Genomic DNA, 17,764 nt, shown 5'->3' with positions numbered 1-17,764 from the left:
ATCCTGCTCTTCCTCTAATTCAATGACTTCGGTGTCACTTTCTTGTGCACCTTCCCCATTCAGTAAGATTTCAAAATAATTCATCTCTTCTGTGATACCTTCCATGTCCCTGATAATATCCCCATCCTCTGTTTCAACCTCTATCAGATCTTTTACATTTCAATAACCCATATAGCAGTTTTTGGTTCCCTTTGCTATCCTGCTCTAGTTTCTGGGTGAATATTCCCCTCTCTTCTCCTTTTCTTCTGTCACAATTCTCTTTGCCTGGAGTTTCTTTTGCTTGTGTTCATCTTTTGGTACCAGCCCCTGGTTTTGTTTTCTTTTTTCAAACTCCATGCTTTTTTTTTTTTTTTTTTTTTTTTTTTTTTTTTTTTTTTTTTTTTTTTTTCCATATTACATTTTTAATTGCATTTTTTACTCTATCATTCCACCAACTGGTTTCTTTGTCTTTCACTTTACCCTTTGTTTTGCTGCATATCTACACAGCGCTGTTAACTATTGATGTTTTAAATAGGTTCCACTCTTCCTCTACACTATCCTTTCAATTTTTGTGCTACTAGATTTTGGAAACTTTTTTTTTTTTTTTTTTTTCTTCTTTCAACTTCCACTCCTTAATTTTTGGCACTCTTTGTATAGCATTCAAACTTTTCATCTGATAATTTAGATCAGCTACTAGTAACCTGTGGTTGCCATCCAAGTGCTCAGTTGGTATGACTTTTTTTTGCCTATAACTGTCTTAGATTTGCCTTCCCAGCCATATCTAGTAATCTTATGGCTGTCTTGTTTCTTGAAGAATGTATTCTTCACTAAAAGATGATACCTTATGCACGGATATAGAATTTCTTCTCCCTCAACATTTTATCGTCTATATCCAAAAGGGCCCATCACCTCCTCAAATCCATTTCTATCTGTGCCGATCTGAGCATTCAGATGCCCAACTATCATAATGTTATCTTATCTTAGTTGGTCTTCCAGTTGGTCAAGGAATTTAGTTTATTTCCTACTGCACCCTTGCTGAGGTGCGTACACTTGGAGTATAGGAAAACTATTCTTTCCCATGGTGACTCTTGCTCCAATTATCCTTTCACTTACAAAGCTCACATCTGCAACTGGGTCAATGTCTTTGTGAAACACAAACCCCACTCCATTTTTTGCCTCTTTATTGTGACCCTGCCAGTATAATTTGTATCAACCTCTCAGCGACCCTGCCAGTAGAATTTGTACCCACCTCTCAGTGACCCTGCCAGTATAATTTGTACCCACCTCTCAGCAATTTAGAGTTTTTTCCCTTCCACTTGGTCTCTCACAATCCAAGGATACGAATCTTTCTCCTCTCCATCATGTCTGCAACCTCTTTAGTGTCTCCTGTCAAGGTTATTACATTTAGTGTTTCCACTCTCAACTTGTTTTTGTCTTTTTGTTGGGTTCTAGTTTTCTGTTCTTGTTTAGTGTATCTTCTTGCATTCCTCGGTTATTCTTCATGCTGTGAAGAGCTGTCTTTCGTTCCAGGGGAACAAGAAGTGCTGTCTACATTAAGTATTTTTGATCTGGTGCTTGTTCTCTGATTGAAAGCAATGATAGCTTTTTCTCATCTACTGGCCTGCTAAGCCTAACGCAGCTGAGGAATTTCTTTCAGGGTTAACTTCCTCAGCCCTTGAAGATCCCTTTTCACCACAAGGCAGTGGTTCCACTCCTCATTTGCCCTTAGGAGGGGAAGGGTGCCTCCTCCACTAGCTGCGCCATACCAAAGATGTTCTTCTCCACCGTAGCTGCTGTTAAGGACTTCACCGTATCCCTGGCAAGGGTTTGTAATGGTAAGGAAAAGGAGAGGTTTAGGATAGGATAGGATACAGGCTAATATAGGTTGTTGTGGGACACACTTCGTCTGGCTCCTCCCCTTTGGCCTGTCCGGCATGGCATGGGTGACCCTGCTGGTAGCTATGCTACTGCGGGCATAGCCCTCCGGATGCAGAGCACACAAACCACCTCGTCCACACGGCTAGTGCTACGTTAAGGCAGTTGCAAATAATAATTTTTTGTATACAGAATGTAAGTACTGGTTACCACTTCTGTGTCATTATTTTAATGAAAGGTATTATGAGGTTCTGGCATGATGACTGCATTAAACAAGATAATTATGATTTTGATACTGATATTCCAGTGTGATATAAAAAACATTAGTCCAGTTAATTCTTCATTTATTATCTTCAGTTGCCCAAAATTAACAAGATCTTTCAGATGAGATCATAATAGTGCATTGTATGTATGGATATTCCAAATAAGATTTTGATTTCGAGATTGATGCCATCACTGCCCTTTCCTTTTGTAAAGGCTGACACTAAATTTAGTCTTAACATTGTGACAAATCTTTTACTTTGTCTACATTTTAAAAACTTTTCCAATTGTTTCAAACTAGCTTCATGCTTTTACTGTCAAGTGCAGCAATGGGTTAATGTGTAAGACACACCTAATGGCACTGATGCCTTCTCTGATTGCATCCATTGCACCAATATGCAAAACATATTCAGTGTTACATGCAGTTATTAGGGGACCAGAACAGATGAAGCAGACATATTCCTTCAGTGCACTCCATGCTGCTCAGTGGCAACATCTGGAAGGCAAAATACTTGTAGTAACAGCAACTGCATTTAGTGTCACTAATTGAAGGGAAATGCCCCACCTCTAGAAGACTGTGGTCTTTGCCTCTTTAGCATATAAGGGGAAAACAGTGTAATTCTCCACAATTGGTAGAGTTACCTTCTGTAGACAAGAGTGGTGGTAAGTCAGACCTCAATACTCTTGAAGTAACATATATAAGGCGCACAAACAAGAATTTTCTGTACAGACGATAGAGCAAAGGCAGGTTGCTTAGTGACCCGTTTTCCACCTTGGATGATAGCAAAATGAGCATGGTACAGTTTTTCTTGGTGCCCTTTATCATCCCCCCACCCAACAGCTCCTAATTTCTCCAACAGTTGGAGGCTGTGTTTCTTCCATCGGTAGCGAATAATCAGTTGACCTCATGAAGTTGAATCAATCATTTTTATTTGTAAATATTTCTAGTTAAAAGTAGCATTTTGAATGCTTGAAGTTATTTCACCTCATGATTTTAAAAAGAAAGATATATTTTCTCACTTTATTAATTAATGGAGTATGAATGCACCTGGTTATTAGCTCAGTACAAATCTAGACTTATAATAATGCCATGAATTTCAGTTTAATCATGCAATTTGATTTATTCAGAACATTATAAAAAGAAATTCTGTGCAACTTATTGTGTCTTGTATGAATGTGTTGGTGTCTGTTCTTTTGGACACGTCTGAAAGAAAAAGACACCATGCATTCGTATAATTAATTCACCTGGATGGGCTGTGAATCCACAACCTTCAGTGTGGATTTACAACAATGGCAGACATTTGATGGAAATCTAGAATTAGCAAGCATGGAGGACTTAGAACGAGACTGATAAGTTTTTCCCTTCCATTCCATTCCCTTTCCTTTCTCTCCCCTCGATTTTCAGTTTGTATAATTATTGCATCTTGTTACATAGGAAACACTGGAAAGTTTATGTGCCCTAAGAAACAAAAATATCAAACAAGTTTCATTAGGAATCTGGCATATGGTTTGAAACAGAATTAACATATGAATTTCATGCAGTGGATCATCATAAAAGGTAAAATTGTGAGCTGTGATTCCAGCATAGGAAGTTGTACTAGACCTATCTAATTTACAAAGAGTGGGTAAGGAAAGATAAAGCACTGACATTATGAATGATCCATTTCAACACCCCTCTCCCTCCATCTCGCCAGATCTACACATATGCCTCACCCTCTGTAAAAAGGGATGTGGCTCTTGTGGGATGCATGCATTTTGTGATCAATCATAATGTGTTGTAGGTAAATATTGGTGTCATAGATTTACGAGGGGCATTTGAAGAGTCCGTGCAAAAATATAAAAACTACTTAAGAGTTTGGGGTAAACCTTTTTTGTTTTTCGACATAGTCTCCTTTTAGACTTATACACTTTGTCCAATGCTATTCTAATTTGTTGATCCCTTCCGAATAATAGGAATTGTCCAAGTCTGCAAAATAGCTATTAGTTGCTGCAGTCACCTCCTCGTTTGAATAAAATCTTTGTCCCACCAGCCATTTCTTCAAATTGGCGAACAAATAGTAGTCTGAGGGAGCCAAGTCTGAAGAATAGGGGGGGATGTGAAATGAGCTGGAATCCTATTTCCAATAATTTTGCGACCACAACTGTTAAGGTGTGTGCTGGTGCATTGTCGTGATGGAAAAGGACTTTTTTGCGGTCCAATCTCCGGCGTTTTTCCTGCAGCTTGGTTTCCAAATGGTCCAATAATGGTGAATAATATGCACTTGTAATAGTTTTATCCTTTTCCATATAGTTGTTGAGGATTATCCCTTGCGAATCCCAAAAGAGTCGCCATAACCTTCCCGGCCGAAGAACTGGTCTTCGCCTTTTTTGGGGTGCAGATTCTCCCTTGGTAACCCATTGTTAAGACTGTTATTATTATTATTATTATTATTATTATTATTATTCGGTCTCAGGAGTATATTAATGTATCCATGTTTCGTCCACAGTGATGAAACAATCCTTAAAGTCCTGTGGATTCTTCCTGAACAGCTGCAAACCATCCTTGCAACACTACACACAATTCTGGTTTTGCTCAAGCGTGAGCAATCGCAGAACCCATCTTGTGGATAGCTTTCTCATGCCCAAATGTTTTTGCAAAATATTATGTACCTGTTCATTCGAGATGCCCACAGCACTTGCAATCTCGCACACCTTAACTCTTCTGTCATCCATCACCGTATCATGGATTTTATCAATGATTTCTGGAGTCATAACCTCCACAGGGCATCCAGAACATTCAGCATCACTTGTGCCCATGTGGCCACGCCGAAAATTTTGAAACCACTTATAAACTGTTCTAATCGAAGGTGCAGAGTCACCGTAATGTTTATCAAGCTTCTCTTTAGTCTCCTGAGATGTTTCACCTTTCATAAAGTAATGTTTAATCACCACACAAAATTCTTTTTTGTCCATTTTTTGACAATCACTAGACTTCCTTGATTCACATGAATGCCAAACAAATAAATAGACAAATATGGCTGAAACGTGGTGTGCATTCTTTCCAAAGATGCTACTAACTAAACATCGCCTCGATACGCACTGGTGGTGCCATCTCTCAGACTTTGCGTGGACTTTTCAAACGTCCCTCGTAAATAGCTGAAGTAATAATAGTAAAATCAAAATGGAAAAATATATGCTTAGTATTCATTGGTGTGTATATAGGTCACCTGGAGCACTAGTTGATAGTTTTCTTAACTACATCCATAGGCCACCTGATTCATAACTTAGGAATTATGGTAATTAGCTCATACGCAGTAAGTACTCTGACAAAAGAAAATGTGTAACCATTGCAATGCAGTCTGAAAAGTGATTGCAGCAGAGAACAGAAGAGCATCTTAGAACCCATTCTCCTTTCTTCATTAGGGTCATGTGGGGCTCACGTTCCAATATTAGTTCTTAATGTCAGTTACACCTTCCATTTTTTCTGTATTGCTTCATTAGCTCAGACTCTTGTCTTTTGTCATTTGAAAATATTTTACACCACATGCAATGGTGAATTACTTTTTTCCTTTTTTCAACATGCTCTATTACGTTGTAAAATCAAGCAATGGAAAATCCAAGATGGAATGTGACAATAATATGGAAAGGATAGTTGCCACTCACCATATAGCATAGATGCTGAGTTGCAAGTGCAACGAAAAGACTGTTGGAAGTGAGCTTTTGGCCAACAAGGCACTCTTTTCTCCATGACCACCCACTTGCGATTGTGGTGGTAGACAACCCTTTGTCTTCTGCTGTTAGTAAGGGAATTTGGTTATGATGGGTGGAAATGGGTGAGTGTGGGTGGCAAAAACCGTTTTGTCACACATTGTGCTTATGAATAGTGTTTAAAACGTTTTGAGTGGTGTTTCATGTGTCCATGTGTCAGTGAGGGACAGATGTATTCAGAATTTTCTAGAAAGTACCAAGTATCTTCAGAAGTAGATTTTTCCAGAATGTTCGAAAACCTTTGAAGTTATAGATGACTGAAAATTATAACTACATTATTATAAATAATTGCAATAATTATTAAAAATAGCTGTTAATAGAATCAAGCAATGGAAAACCCGGGATGGAATAATGAAAATATTATGAAAAGGACAGATTGCTACTCACCATATAGCGGAGAGAGAGAGAGAGAGAGAGAGAGAGAGAGAGAGAGAGAGAGAGAGAGAGAGAGAGAGCTGCATTTGCATGAATTGATTCAGGTCATCATCTCTCTAAGATTAAAATAAGATTTCTCTCATCTAAAACAAAAAGTACTACCAAGAAAGTAATCAGATACAACTCCACTGCAGCTAATATTACAATAGAAAATATAGAAAAATATAGGGAAAAAATTAACAGCAAAACAAGGTAATTGGCATGAACTCCTTGTACATATTACTAAAGCAGCAGAGAAAACTTTAGGACTCGCCAGGAATAGAAAGAGAACATGGTGTAACGAAGTGTGAAGAAGCACTAGAATGAAGAGCTCAAAAATGGAAATGTTAAAAAAAAGACTATTTAGAAGAATTCAGGTAACACAGAAGAGAAGTGCCAAAAGTAATCCAAAAAATCAAAAGTACCTTTGAAAAACTCTGCTTATGGAAATACAAGAAAATATTAATAAAAGTAATACCAGAAATTTTTACCAAACTTTCGAACATGTACTTAAGGGGGGTTAGGACGTCAAACGGGGCGACTTGGAGCAGGGGAGACACCACAGGAATTTTTAACTTCCACTGTCTATACTTTTAAAAATAAATTCATAAAACTTTGTCAGAATGACCAGAAAGGATTCAGGATTTACACTTATAGTGGTGGAAGTTCAAAAATGTAAGAAAATAATTTATATTTTTACGTTTATGTTTCACATTTTTTTCACTTACCATTGGCTGCATTTGTTGCTATAGGTACTCTTTTCTTCATAAGTAAGGGAGATTCTTGGATTAATTTTTCACAGCATACAAACCATACTTACAGATGTATGAAACTCTAGAATTTACCAAATATATTAAAAACTGTGGTAAAAATTGAGATAATTAACTATAATATTTGAGTTTTTTCTAAACATAAAGATTAAAATGTAACAGCACATTCATTTTTTCATGAATTAAATAATTTCTAGAGTTACTTTCACCTGTAAGTGTGGTTTGTATGCTGTGCAAAATTCATTGAAGAATCTCTCTTACTTACAAAGAAACGTGTACCTATAGCAACAAACACAGCCAATAGAAGTGAAAAAATGATGAACACACATGTAAAAAAAAATTATTTTGTTATATTTTTTAACTTCCAGTGCTATGATAGTGAATCCTGAATCCTTCCTGGTCATACTGACAGTTTTATGAATTTATTCGTAAAAGTATAGACAATGGAAATTAAAATGTCATGTGGTGTCTCTCCTGCTCCAAGACGACCCGTTTGACGCCCTACCCCACCAAGCACCAAGCACCAAGTATGTATTTCAAAGATGAAAACAGCAAAATAGGCTTAAATAACAAAGAAAATTACAAAATAACATCATTTTTTGACACTCTTAAACTGTCCAGTTCGAACGGTTAAGTTGGAGTTTCCAGCAATTCCACAAACTCGAGTGGAAGATTTCCCACCAACAGAGTGAGAAATTTATAAAGCTATCAAATCACTCAGAAGTGGCGAAGAATCTATTACAGCAGAATTATTGAAATGGTCAGAACCAAAGATTACAAATAATCTAAAACTGCTTTTTGAGAACATTTGAAAAACTGAAGAGATTCCAGAAGGGTGGGAAATAGCATTAATCCACCCACTGCATAGAAAGAAAGACAAACAAAATGTCAGTAATTATAAAGGAGTGCCACTTCTGTCAGTGGCATACATAATATTATCAAAAATTCTCCTGGACAGTGTGCAGAAGCTCCAGACAAAGAATTGGGAGAATATTAGAGAGGTTTTCAAAATGGATTAGATTTTTTTACTTCAAGTCAATGATTCGCCACACAAAGTTAACCAGCAAAACTTGTAATAGTGTTATTTATTGATATCAAGATAACATTTGATTCGATAGACAGAGAGACAGTAGGTAAAATCATTAGAGGTGGTATAAAGCCAAATTCGCAAACATAATTCATGAAACTCTATCAAAGATCATGTCTAAATTTAAATCTATGGAGGAACTATCTCAGCAATTTGAAATAAAAACTACGGCTAAAGGAGAGGAGATGGTTTATCATCTTTACTGTTTGACTGCATTCTAGACAAAAATGTGAGGATCTGGAATTTGGAGTTAGTCACAGAGTTTAACCAATAATTCTAGGAAGGAAACCAAATGGAATTAAGGTAAATTGCTAGGATTTTGCAGAAGATTTTGCAGTACTTTCAGAAACTCTGACACACGCAGTTATTCAAATAAATCTTCTAGAAGAAATGGCAGGTAGAACGGGTCTCAAAATTTCAGCTGAAAAAAGAAAATTAATGACAAACATAAATTGTTACCAAAATTCATAGAAACACAAATTGGTAAAATAGAGTGAGTTAGTAAATTCAAATATCTTGCAGATACTATACAACAGAATGAACTAGAAAAATTTGCATTAGATGTAAGTGTTAACAAATGGGAAAGAGCATATGGTTTGACAAAGAATATTAACAACAAGAAAATGCGTATGTAGAGAAACAAAACCCAAACGTTAGACCACACTAGTATGATCATAACGTTTATATTGGCGTGGGTGCCTAACAGTGAACTATAAGCTAGGCAGAATAGAGATACTTGAAAGACAGATAGAAAATAATCAATGCAATACAAACTACAGATGGCTGGAAAGTAAGAAGTAGTGAGGAGATCTACAAAAACTTAGAGAAAATATCAGAAGTAATAGCTAAAAGGAGCTTAATATTTTTTGGGCGTATCTAACAAATGAATGAGAACGGGCACACAACACAAATACTTCTGTACTTCTGGAAGAAGGAATCGACAATAGAATGGATTAAAGAAATAAGGAAAGCTCTAGAAAGAAACACCATAAGGCAGAAGTCTCTTCAAGAATAAAATATTAAATTTAGAAGGCTTCCAATGCAGAAGAGATAAGAAATTGGGAACAAGACGAGCAGAAGAAAGGAAAGGACAATATGGGGAGAAGATTGGAGTACTACTGTAAAAACAGATAACATGGAAAGAAGGTGAGTGGAAGTTGTTACTGGATCCTTATTGGTCAATATAAAAATAAATAATAAAAAAAAATCGGCAATTGCTGTGAATATTGAGAAGGTTTAACTGAAACCAAAAGGAGTTACATTGCCAGGAAGCACAAAAATGCAAATAATTTAATTGTTGGCATATGGGACACAGTTAATAGCTTTAGAGCAACAACTAGCAAATGCTACAGTGAATTCACCACTAATCACAATAGGAGTCTTAAATGACCCATGCAAAATTGTAAATATGTTCAGTGACTATTCTCATCAGTTAATAGTGATTTCGCTCATAAATATAAAAATCTTCAGTACAGTTTCAAGGGCAATCTCTCGGACAGCTTATTTCTGGCTCCCACTGATGAGAGAAATGAGCAACTTCATTTTTCATTAAAATATTTTATATCTGCAGGATATGATGAAGTAATCAACATGTTGATACAACTTTTTCTACAGTATTGAGAAACATCATTGAAATAGGTGCCTTTACAGAAAGTCTAAAAAAAAAATGGCTCTTGGAAGAAAGATGACAAAGAATAGAAATTTAAGGCCAATTTCTGTTTTGCCAGTCTTCCCTTAAGATAATAGTAAAGGTGATCTACAACAGAATCTTAAATTGTATAAACAAATAAAATTTAATTTTTGAAATCAAAACCAGCAGATCAATTTCTTGAAGGGGTAAGAAGTTGTCTAGAAAACAAGGAATGTGTATATCCCATGATCTCGAGAAACTATTTGACTTTCACTGTTTCAGTATTATCAGATAAATCACAAAATATTGAAATTAGAGGTATTGTCTATGGCTTGATGAAATCTTAAGATAACAAATTGGAAACAGTTGGTAGTTATAAAAACAGCAAGTCATGTATTAAGGTCCTAAACCACTAGCATTACTTAGCATATGCCTCAAGGTTCTTTACTTTTATTGCTACTCTTGGTTGTATATGCTAATGAATTAAAGGCTATTCTCTCTCTAATGAAGTAGCTCAGTATGCAATTGATGCATCTGTTCTTTACAAACACAAATCCTACTATAAATTAGAGACGTGCTGTAACAATGGTTTAAATAAAATAGCACCGTATTATGAAGGAAGCCATCTCGGTGTAAGCACCAGCAAAAATCAACATGGAATTTAATAGAAATAGGCAAAGTGATACTGGTGTAGAAGCATAAATAGGTAACAAAATTGTAAAAACATAATTTCATGTAAAGTTTTTGGAAATAACCATTTGTGACAACCTAAAATTGGACCATGATGTAGACTCCTCAACAAATGAAATACCCAAGAATATATCTGCACTAAATAGGTTAGCCAAATACTGTAAAGACACTGTTCCACTAAAGACTGCATATCATTCATTATTTTCCTCAAGCAATATTTATGGGATAGAAATGTGGGAAGCAGCTACTCAATGCAAATGCATTAAATGTTATTGGTCCTGTAGAAAATACTGTGAAAATCATTTGTGGGACTTGACCCAAAGTGTTTTGATGGTGTTTACTCCCAAAAACTGTTACTTTAACAGTAATTAATGAGTGTTTTAAGTGAATTTCTGTTGTTCACAACATTGCAGCCAGCTTGCAACATCAGTCTACACCAACATAACAAAATAACTAAACACAAATACCATATTAACTACAGGATAGCATTGCATGGAAGACTCACTGCATGCAGGAATCAAATTAGCAGATGTATTGTACAGAGCTGTTTCAAGTCTTTGAACACCGACATTGATATTTTGCTTTAAAAAAGGTACTTACCAGAAATTTTTTGCCCATGAAAAATACTGTAATTTCAGGCAGACTATATCATCTTGCAAGAAATGAATGTCGCACTGAACTCTAAGAAAGATGTCTTTCTCTTACTGTGTCTTAATATTTAAAATATAATGTACTTCTACCAGAAGAAATAAACTAAAATTTGCTGCCGTTGGACATACGCTAATCATTTGCTGTAGCGTAAATAACGATAACGTTGTTGTTGTTATCACCACCACCATCGTAGTATGTTAGAGAGTACTGGGAAATAACTTTTGATTGGGACATTTGTTTTGTTGGCCGTGCGGTTAAAGGCGCTGCAGTCTGGAACCGCAAGACCACTACGGTCGCAGGTTCGAATCCTGCCTCGGGCATGGGTGTTTGTGATGTCCTTAGGTTAGTTAGGTTTAACTAGTTCTAAGTTCTAGGGGACTAATGACCTCAGCAGTTGAGTCCCATAGTGCTCAGAGCCATTTGAACCATTTTTTGAACATTTGTTTTGTTACTATTTGAATATGAGAAATAATTTTTATTTCTATCTTTCAGAAAAGCTGTGCCTATGCGAGATTGGAACCAGGTGCTAGCAACAAGAATGGTGCTGGGGGAGAACCTAATACAATACACTCAGCTTCTGAAGAAACATATAAGAGAGAACTTCAGTATCTTCACAAGACAAATGAACAATTCCTTGAAAAAATTCGTAAGCTTGAGTCTGATTTGCTATCACAGGAAGCACTCAAGGAAAAACTGAATGAGTATGAAGGAGAAAATATGAAGCTTAGGAAAATTGCAGAAGAAAAACAGGCAAAAATGATGGATATGCAAATCAAATTTGACGAAAAATTTAAAAATTCGAAACGTGATTTCACTTTCGAAATCTCTATGTTGAACAGCAAAAATCTAGAGTTAGAGAAGCAGAGAGAGGTTTTGGGAATCGAGCTAGCAGCAGCACATGAAGAAATAAGATTATTGAAGCTGTCGCTTAAGAATCCAGTGAAAGAAGTAAGTTTGTGTGTTTTTTGTTAATGTAATGTAAACATACTTGTTAAAATTTGAACTGTAGGTTTAAACACTTGTTTTCTGTATTTCCTAACCCAGTTCTGATAGTCCTTCATTATTTTTCCTGGACTCTGTAGTCATATTCCAAAATTGTAGGGATAAAAGTATACATCAGAACACCATACATGTATTGATTTCTTTCCCTTTAAAACTGTAGCATAACAACAAACTTTGACTCTTTACTGGACTAAATCCTGGTATGGTTTTATGAAAGCTGCTGAAACTCAATAGGCCTAGACATTAGAACTTTGAGGAATGGCATGGCATTCTCACTTTGACACTCTGTTTGCGAATCCCACTCGCACTCCCATTCCCTTGGTTTAGTCTCCAGACAGCACATTTCTTCTGGAGTGTATACGACCTGGGACAACCGAGAGATTTGGGAAAAACCTGGAAATTTTTTCATCCGGGAGAAAACCAGGAAAAAGCCGGGAATTTTTTATTGTTTTAGTTTTCTGTTAAATTTTTGTAATTTTGACTGGTAAGAACCGATACTACTGCAGAATAATAGTTCAAAAATGAGAGAAAAAAACGAAAATAACTTAAATTGCAAAGAAAATGCACCATATACAATGACACTCAGTGCTCATGGAAGCGTCTGCCAACACCAAAATGTGTCAAAGGCCTTAGGAGGACCATGCAATGCTTCATAACAACAAATTGCCTCCGCTGAGTTTGCAGTCAGAACTGTTTACATTAGATTCGTTTTAGCAGGTAATAGCGGGTTCATGCACAGTTGAGGCGTGTTTTAGTAGTAGATTCTCCCACTCCTGGCTACAGGAATGTGGCTGTTGGCTGTGCAAGCAGTCACAGCAAGCAGCTAGACTCTACCGGGAGGGGGGGGAACTTGTTTCACAAATCGATTATTCATAAGATTTAGAAGCGCATCCCTGTTGGTTTTTGAACATTTGTAAGTTGATTTCTGAATGAATCTTAAGTTGATTTTTGAATGTGTGCATAGTGTACGTGATGTCTCTGTCAGGAGAATCCTCGTCGCATCTAGAAATAAACTTTCCGCAGACAAAAGGGGATGGGGCTATACAAGCTGAACGTAGTAAAGCCAAACGGAAACGGATCAATGCCAATCGCTGTTTGATTATGTGGTTGATTGGGTTGGCGAATGATTAGTATTGTTCTAATTGCTAGTGAAGTCCATAGATTCAGACCACCAGACTGGAAGTAAATGACTAACAGGAATAACAGGTGAGAAATATTACGTATTAAGAAAAGGAAATTTTGACAGAAAACTTTTGGCCAGATGGCGACACTAGTAAGAACCAGTCGCTTAAGTTCTATTCTGGAAGTAACGCGGAAAACATGTTGTACGGACATGTAACGACACCTAACTGGAGAATAACTAAACCTGTGATTCTGGCAGGGTTAGTGAAGTTAATCGATGAACAAATTTTGACAGTGGCAGGAATAGCTATGGAATTGGTGATGACAAGATTGTTTGTTAGAATGTGGAAGTAGAAGAAATGGGGACATCACACAAATTATGGAAGAATAAGACATTTCCAATTTTATATGAAAATTTCGTAATACTACTTTCCGATCCCATGCTTGAGAAACTGGAGCGTAAAGCTTTTTGCTTGTAGTAGGCATAATAGGCATTTGGTATTGATACTTTGTGAATTATATTCTGTTGTGTTATAAAAATGACCATTTGTGCCAAAACAGTCTTGTTTATTTGGTGCGTATTACAATTGCTGCAGTATTAGAAAGGCCTATTTTGTTTTATCTAGCAGACAGTGACAAAATAGATGTAATCAGATCGAGAAACCACACCAGGCTTGGGTATTATTTGTATTAACAGCTTTTTCAATATTAGGTAACGACATTTCGATTTTTCATGTGGCAAAACATTTGACGAACTTTGATGAGGTAATAGATTCTTTCGCAGAAAGGAAAGCATGCCATGTAAAGCTCTGGCAAGATTAAAGAGAAAAAAAATGCTAGGAGCTAAGGATTGAAGAAATGTGTACTTTCTTGCTTGTCTCTTGTTTTTATTGGTTTTATGTATCCTGTATTTAATTTTATGTCACACAAAACAGCAAGTTATTAGCTAATAGGCAATAAAGAGTGCAAATTTTCTGAAGAGCTCTTGTTCTCCTGATTACAAACAATCCCATTTGCTATTAATTGCAAGAGTTTAAAAAAAAAAAAGAGGAGGAGAAGAAGAAGAAGAAGAAGAGGGGCAGGCTGTCATACCGGCAGACTGGGGGCAGGAGAGGCACCACAGGACGTTCCAATTTCCACTGTCTGGAATATAGTCTGATGGCATCATTTTACAAAATATACACGTTCAAATTCCACAGAGGGAAATACAGTGATGTGCGATAGAAGAATGCTGTATGAAGAGACGTGGCACTGCACTTTGGCACACTTAAGACCAAATAACATGTTTTATATTTCCTCGAAGACACGTTTCAGACTTTTCAGAAAGATGTGTGCCAAAATATTTTTGAAAATTCGATAATATTTTTTTAAAGTATTGGCTCGGGTAGCAAATATTGTAGATCTGAGGCTGATGCAGAGTAGTCTGAGTTATAGTGGGTAGTCTCCACGTGACCCGTGTTTACATTTAGTGATTTTGCTGTTTCCCCTTCATTTACTCTCACGACATATGTGGCCGGGTTTTATCAAGTGAATTAAAATAAATTGACATAATTATGGTAGGCTAAAATATGTTATTACTTTCAGATTTTATTTTATTTCCGCCTTTCTGACACTCGAGCATTAATCACCTTGCAGAACAATGAAGTTATTTTTGTCTGTTTGCTAAAGAAATATGACTTTTATTAACCTTTTCTGAAAAGGCACTCGGTGTATTTGAAACGAAAGGTTTAATTCCACAGTACTGGCTAGTTTCAACTGTTTGCTGCATTTCAAGTGCATGTTTTCATCTTTTAGCAGGTATGGCATTATGCCATAATAAAGAACCAAAAATGATATAATACAGTACTGGTGCTCCAAGAAAACTTACATTCCAAAAACCACACTGAAAAGCTTAATACCAGGTCGAGGTCTAGTTCATTGGGAATCTGGACATATGAATGTGCACTTTAAGTATGCACTTTAAATGTGCAAATTTTTAGTATGGTTCACGAAATTCCGATGCTCTTGGAGTATCCTGTGATGTTTTGTTTCTTTTATGACATAGTGTACGATCTTCCAATGTTTTACACATTGTACATACGGGCTTCCTGCATCATGGTAGCTGTGCGAACAAACCTATTTCTAACAGGTCGCAGGAAAATATTGAGAATGGTGGTTTGAAAAGTGTTACTTTCAAAGTAAATATCCTTTCACAGGAGTTGAACTATGTGTAGAATGTACCATGAATTTCTTAAATCACAGAGCATTTGACTCTCATTTAAAAATCACCTCTTTGATGATGAGTCATTTAGAAGAATTTCGAACCCTGAAGATCAGACATTTATGTCATTATTAAAAATTTTACTGGCACATTTGTGAGGCATATTCGAAGAGTAACACGCGGAAAAAGGTCTATTATATGCGAAAGCTTAGCTTGTATTGCAGCTTATTAACCTTAGAGACCAATATTATATGTGAAAGCTTTGCTTTTCTAGTAGCAACACTATGTATATTAATTTAAACTATTAACTTTCCTTGTTTGTGTGTTCGTGCTAGTTAAGTGATTTTGCTGGAAGCTGACTACATCACGTGTCGTATGCTCTGAACATCCGCTGTCATCAGCTGGCGAGATCACGTTACATGAGCTAAGACTGGCTTTCAAAAGCGCATTGCAATCTCGATTTCAATAATTTGCAAAGTAACATGCGGTGATTGGTGGAATTCCAATGTACACTTCCATAATGCGAAAATATGCAGTGTACATGTTGACGCACTTCAAAGATATTTCCAAAACTTTTCTTTTTCCCTAAGTTTCGTTTTCTAAAGTGCTACATCTACATCTACATTTATACTCCGCAAGCCACCCAACGGTGTGTGGCGGAGGGCACTTTACGTGCCACTGTCATTACCTCCCTTTCCTGTTCCACTCACGAATGGTTTGCGGGAAGAACAACTCCTGGAAAGCCTCCGTGCACACTTGAATCTCTCTGATTTTACATTCATGATTTCCTTGGGAGGTATAAGTAGGGGGAAGCAATATATTAGATACTTCATCCAGAAACGCACCATCTCAAAACCTGGACAGCAAGCTACACTGCCATGCAGAGTGCCTCTCTTGCAGAGTGTGCCACTTGCGTTTGCTAAACATCTCCGTAGCGCTATCACGCTTAACAGATAACCCTGTGACGGAACGCGCCGCTCTTCTTTGGATCTCCTCTGTCAACCCGACCTGGTACGGATCCCACACTGATGAGCAATACTCAAGTATAGGTCGAACGAGTGTTTTGTAAGCCGCCTCCTTTGTTGATGGACCATATTTTCTAAGACTCTCCCAATGAATCTCAACCTGACACCCGCCTTACCAACAATTAATTTTATATGATCATTCCACTTCAAATCATTCCGTATGTATACTCCCAGATATTTTACAGAAGTAACTGCTACCAGTGTTTGTTCCACTATCATATAATCATGCTGCAACATCTCTGTATACTACAGCATCATCCGCGAAAAGCCGCACGGAACTTCCGACACTACCTACTAGGTCATTTACATATATTGTGAAAAGCAATGGTCCCATAACACTCCTCTGTGGTGCGCCAGAGGTTACTTTGTGTGTAGACGTCTCTCCATTGAGAACAACATGCTGTGTTCTGTTTGCTAAAAACTCTTCAATCCAGCCACACAGCTGGTCTGATATTCCGTAGTCTCTGACTTTATCAGGCGACTGTGTGGAACTGTATCGAATGCCATCCGGAGGTCAAGGAAAATGGCATCTACCTGGGAGCCTGTATCTAATTTTTTTCATGGGTCTCATGAACAAATAAAGCGAGTTGGGTCTCACACGATCACTGTTTCCGGAATTCATGTTGATTCCTACAGAGTAGATTCTGGGTTTCCAGAAATGACATGATACGCGAGCAAAAAACATGTTCTAAAATTCTACAACAGATCGATGTCAGAGATATAGGCCTATTGTTTTGCGCATCTGCTCGACGACCCTTCTTGAAAACTGGGACTACCTGTGCTCTTTTCCAGTCATTTGGAGCCTTCCGTTCCTCTATAGACTTGCGGTGCAGGGCTGTTAGAAGGGAGAGCAAGTTCTTTCGCGTACTCTGTGTAGAATCAAATTGGTATCCCATCAGGTCCAGTGAACTTTCCTCTGTTGAGTGATTTCAGTTGCTTTTCTATTCCTTGGACACTTATTTCGATGTCAGCCATTTTTTCGTTTGTACGAGGATTTAGAGAAGGAACTGCAGTGCAGTCTTCCTCTGTGAAACAGCTTTGGATAAAGGTGTTTAGTGTTTCAGCTTTACGCCTGTCATTCTCTGTTCAAATGCCATCATCATCCCAGAGTGTCTGGATATGCTGTTTAGAGCCACTTACTGATTTAACGTAAGACCAGAACTTCCTAGGATTTTCTGTCATTTCGGTACATAGAATTTTACTTTCGAATTCACTGAACGCTTCACACATAGCCCTCCTTACGCTAACTTTGACATCATTTAGCTTCTGTATGTCTAAGAGGTTTTGGCTGCATTTAAATTTGCAGTGAAG

At 37.1% G+C, this 17,764-nt stretch overlaps 1 protein-coding gene across 2 annotated transcripts in view; it reads left to right on the top strand.

Moving 5' to 3' along the window:
* The window catches only part of LOC124607626 (centrosomal protein of 112 kDa-like), a 155,582-nt gene that overhangs the window by 26,638 nt on the left and 111,180 nt on the right, over window positions 1–17,764 (top strand). For both annotated transcript variants that reach the window (XM_047139921.1, XM_047139920.1), the window contains exon 4: window positions 11,597–12,052. In XM_047139921.1, the coding sequence (XP_046995877.1) occupies window positions 11,597–12,052 (456 nt within the window). The remainder of the gene's footprint in view (window positions 1–11,596; window positions 12,053–17,764) is intronic.

The sequence above is a fragment of the Schistocerca americana genome, chromosome 1 (genome assembly GCF_021461395.2).
Source record: "Schistocerca americana isolate TAMUIC-IGC-003095 chromosome 1, iqSchAmer2.1, whole genome shotgun sequence".
NCBI classification, from domain to species: Eukaryota; Metazoa; Arthropoda; class Insecta; order Orthoptera; family Acrididae; genus Schistocerca; species Schistocerca americana.
The sequence above is the reverse complement of the archived record's forward strand: the minus strand, read 5'-3'. Positions and strand labels throughout refer to the sequence as shown.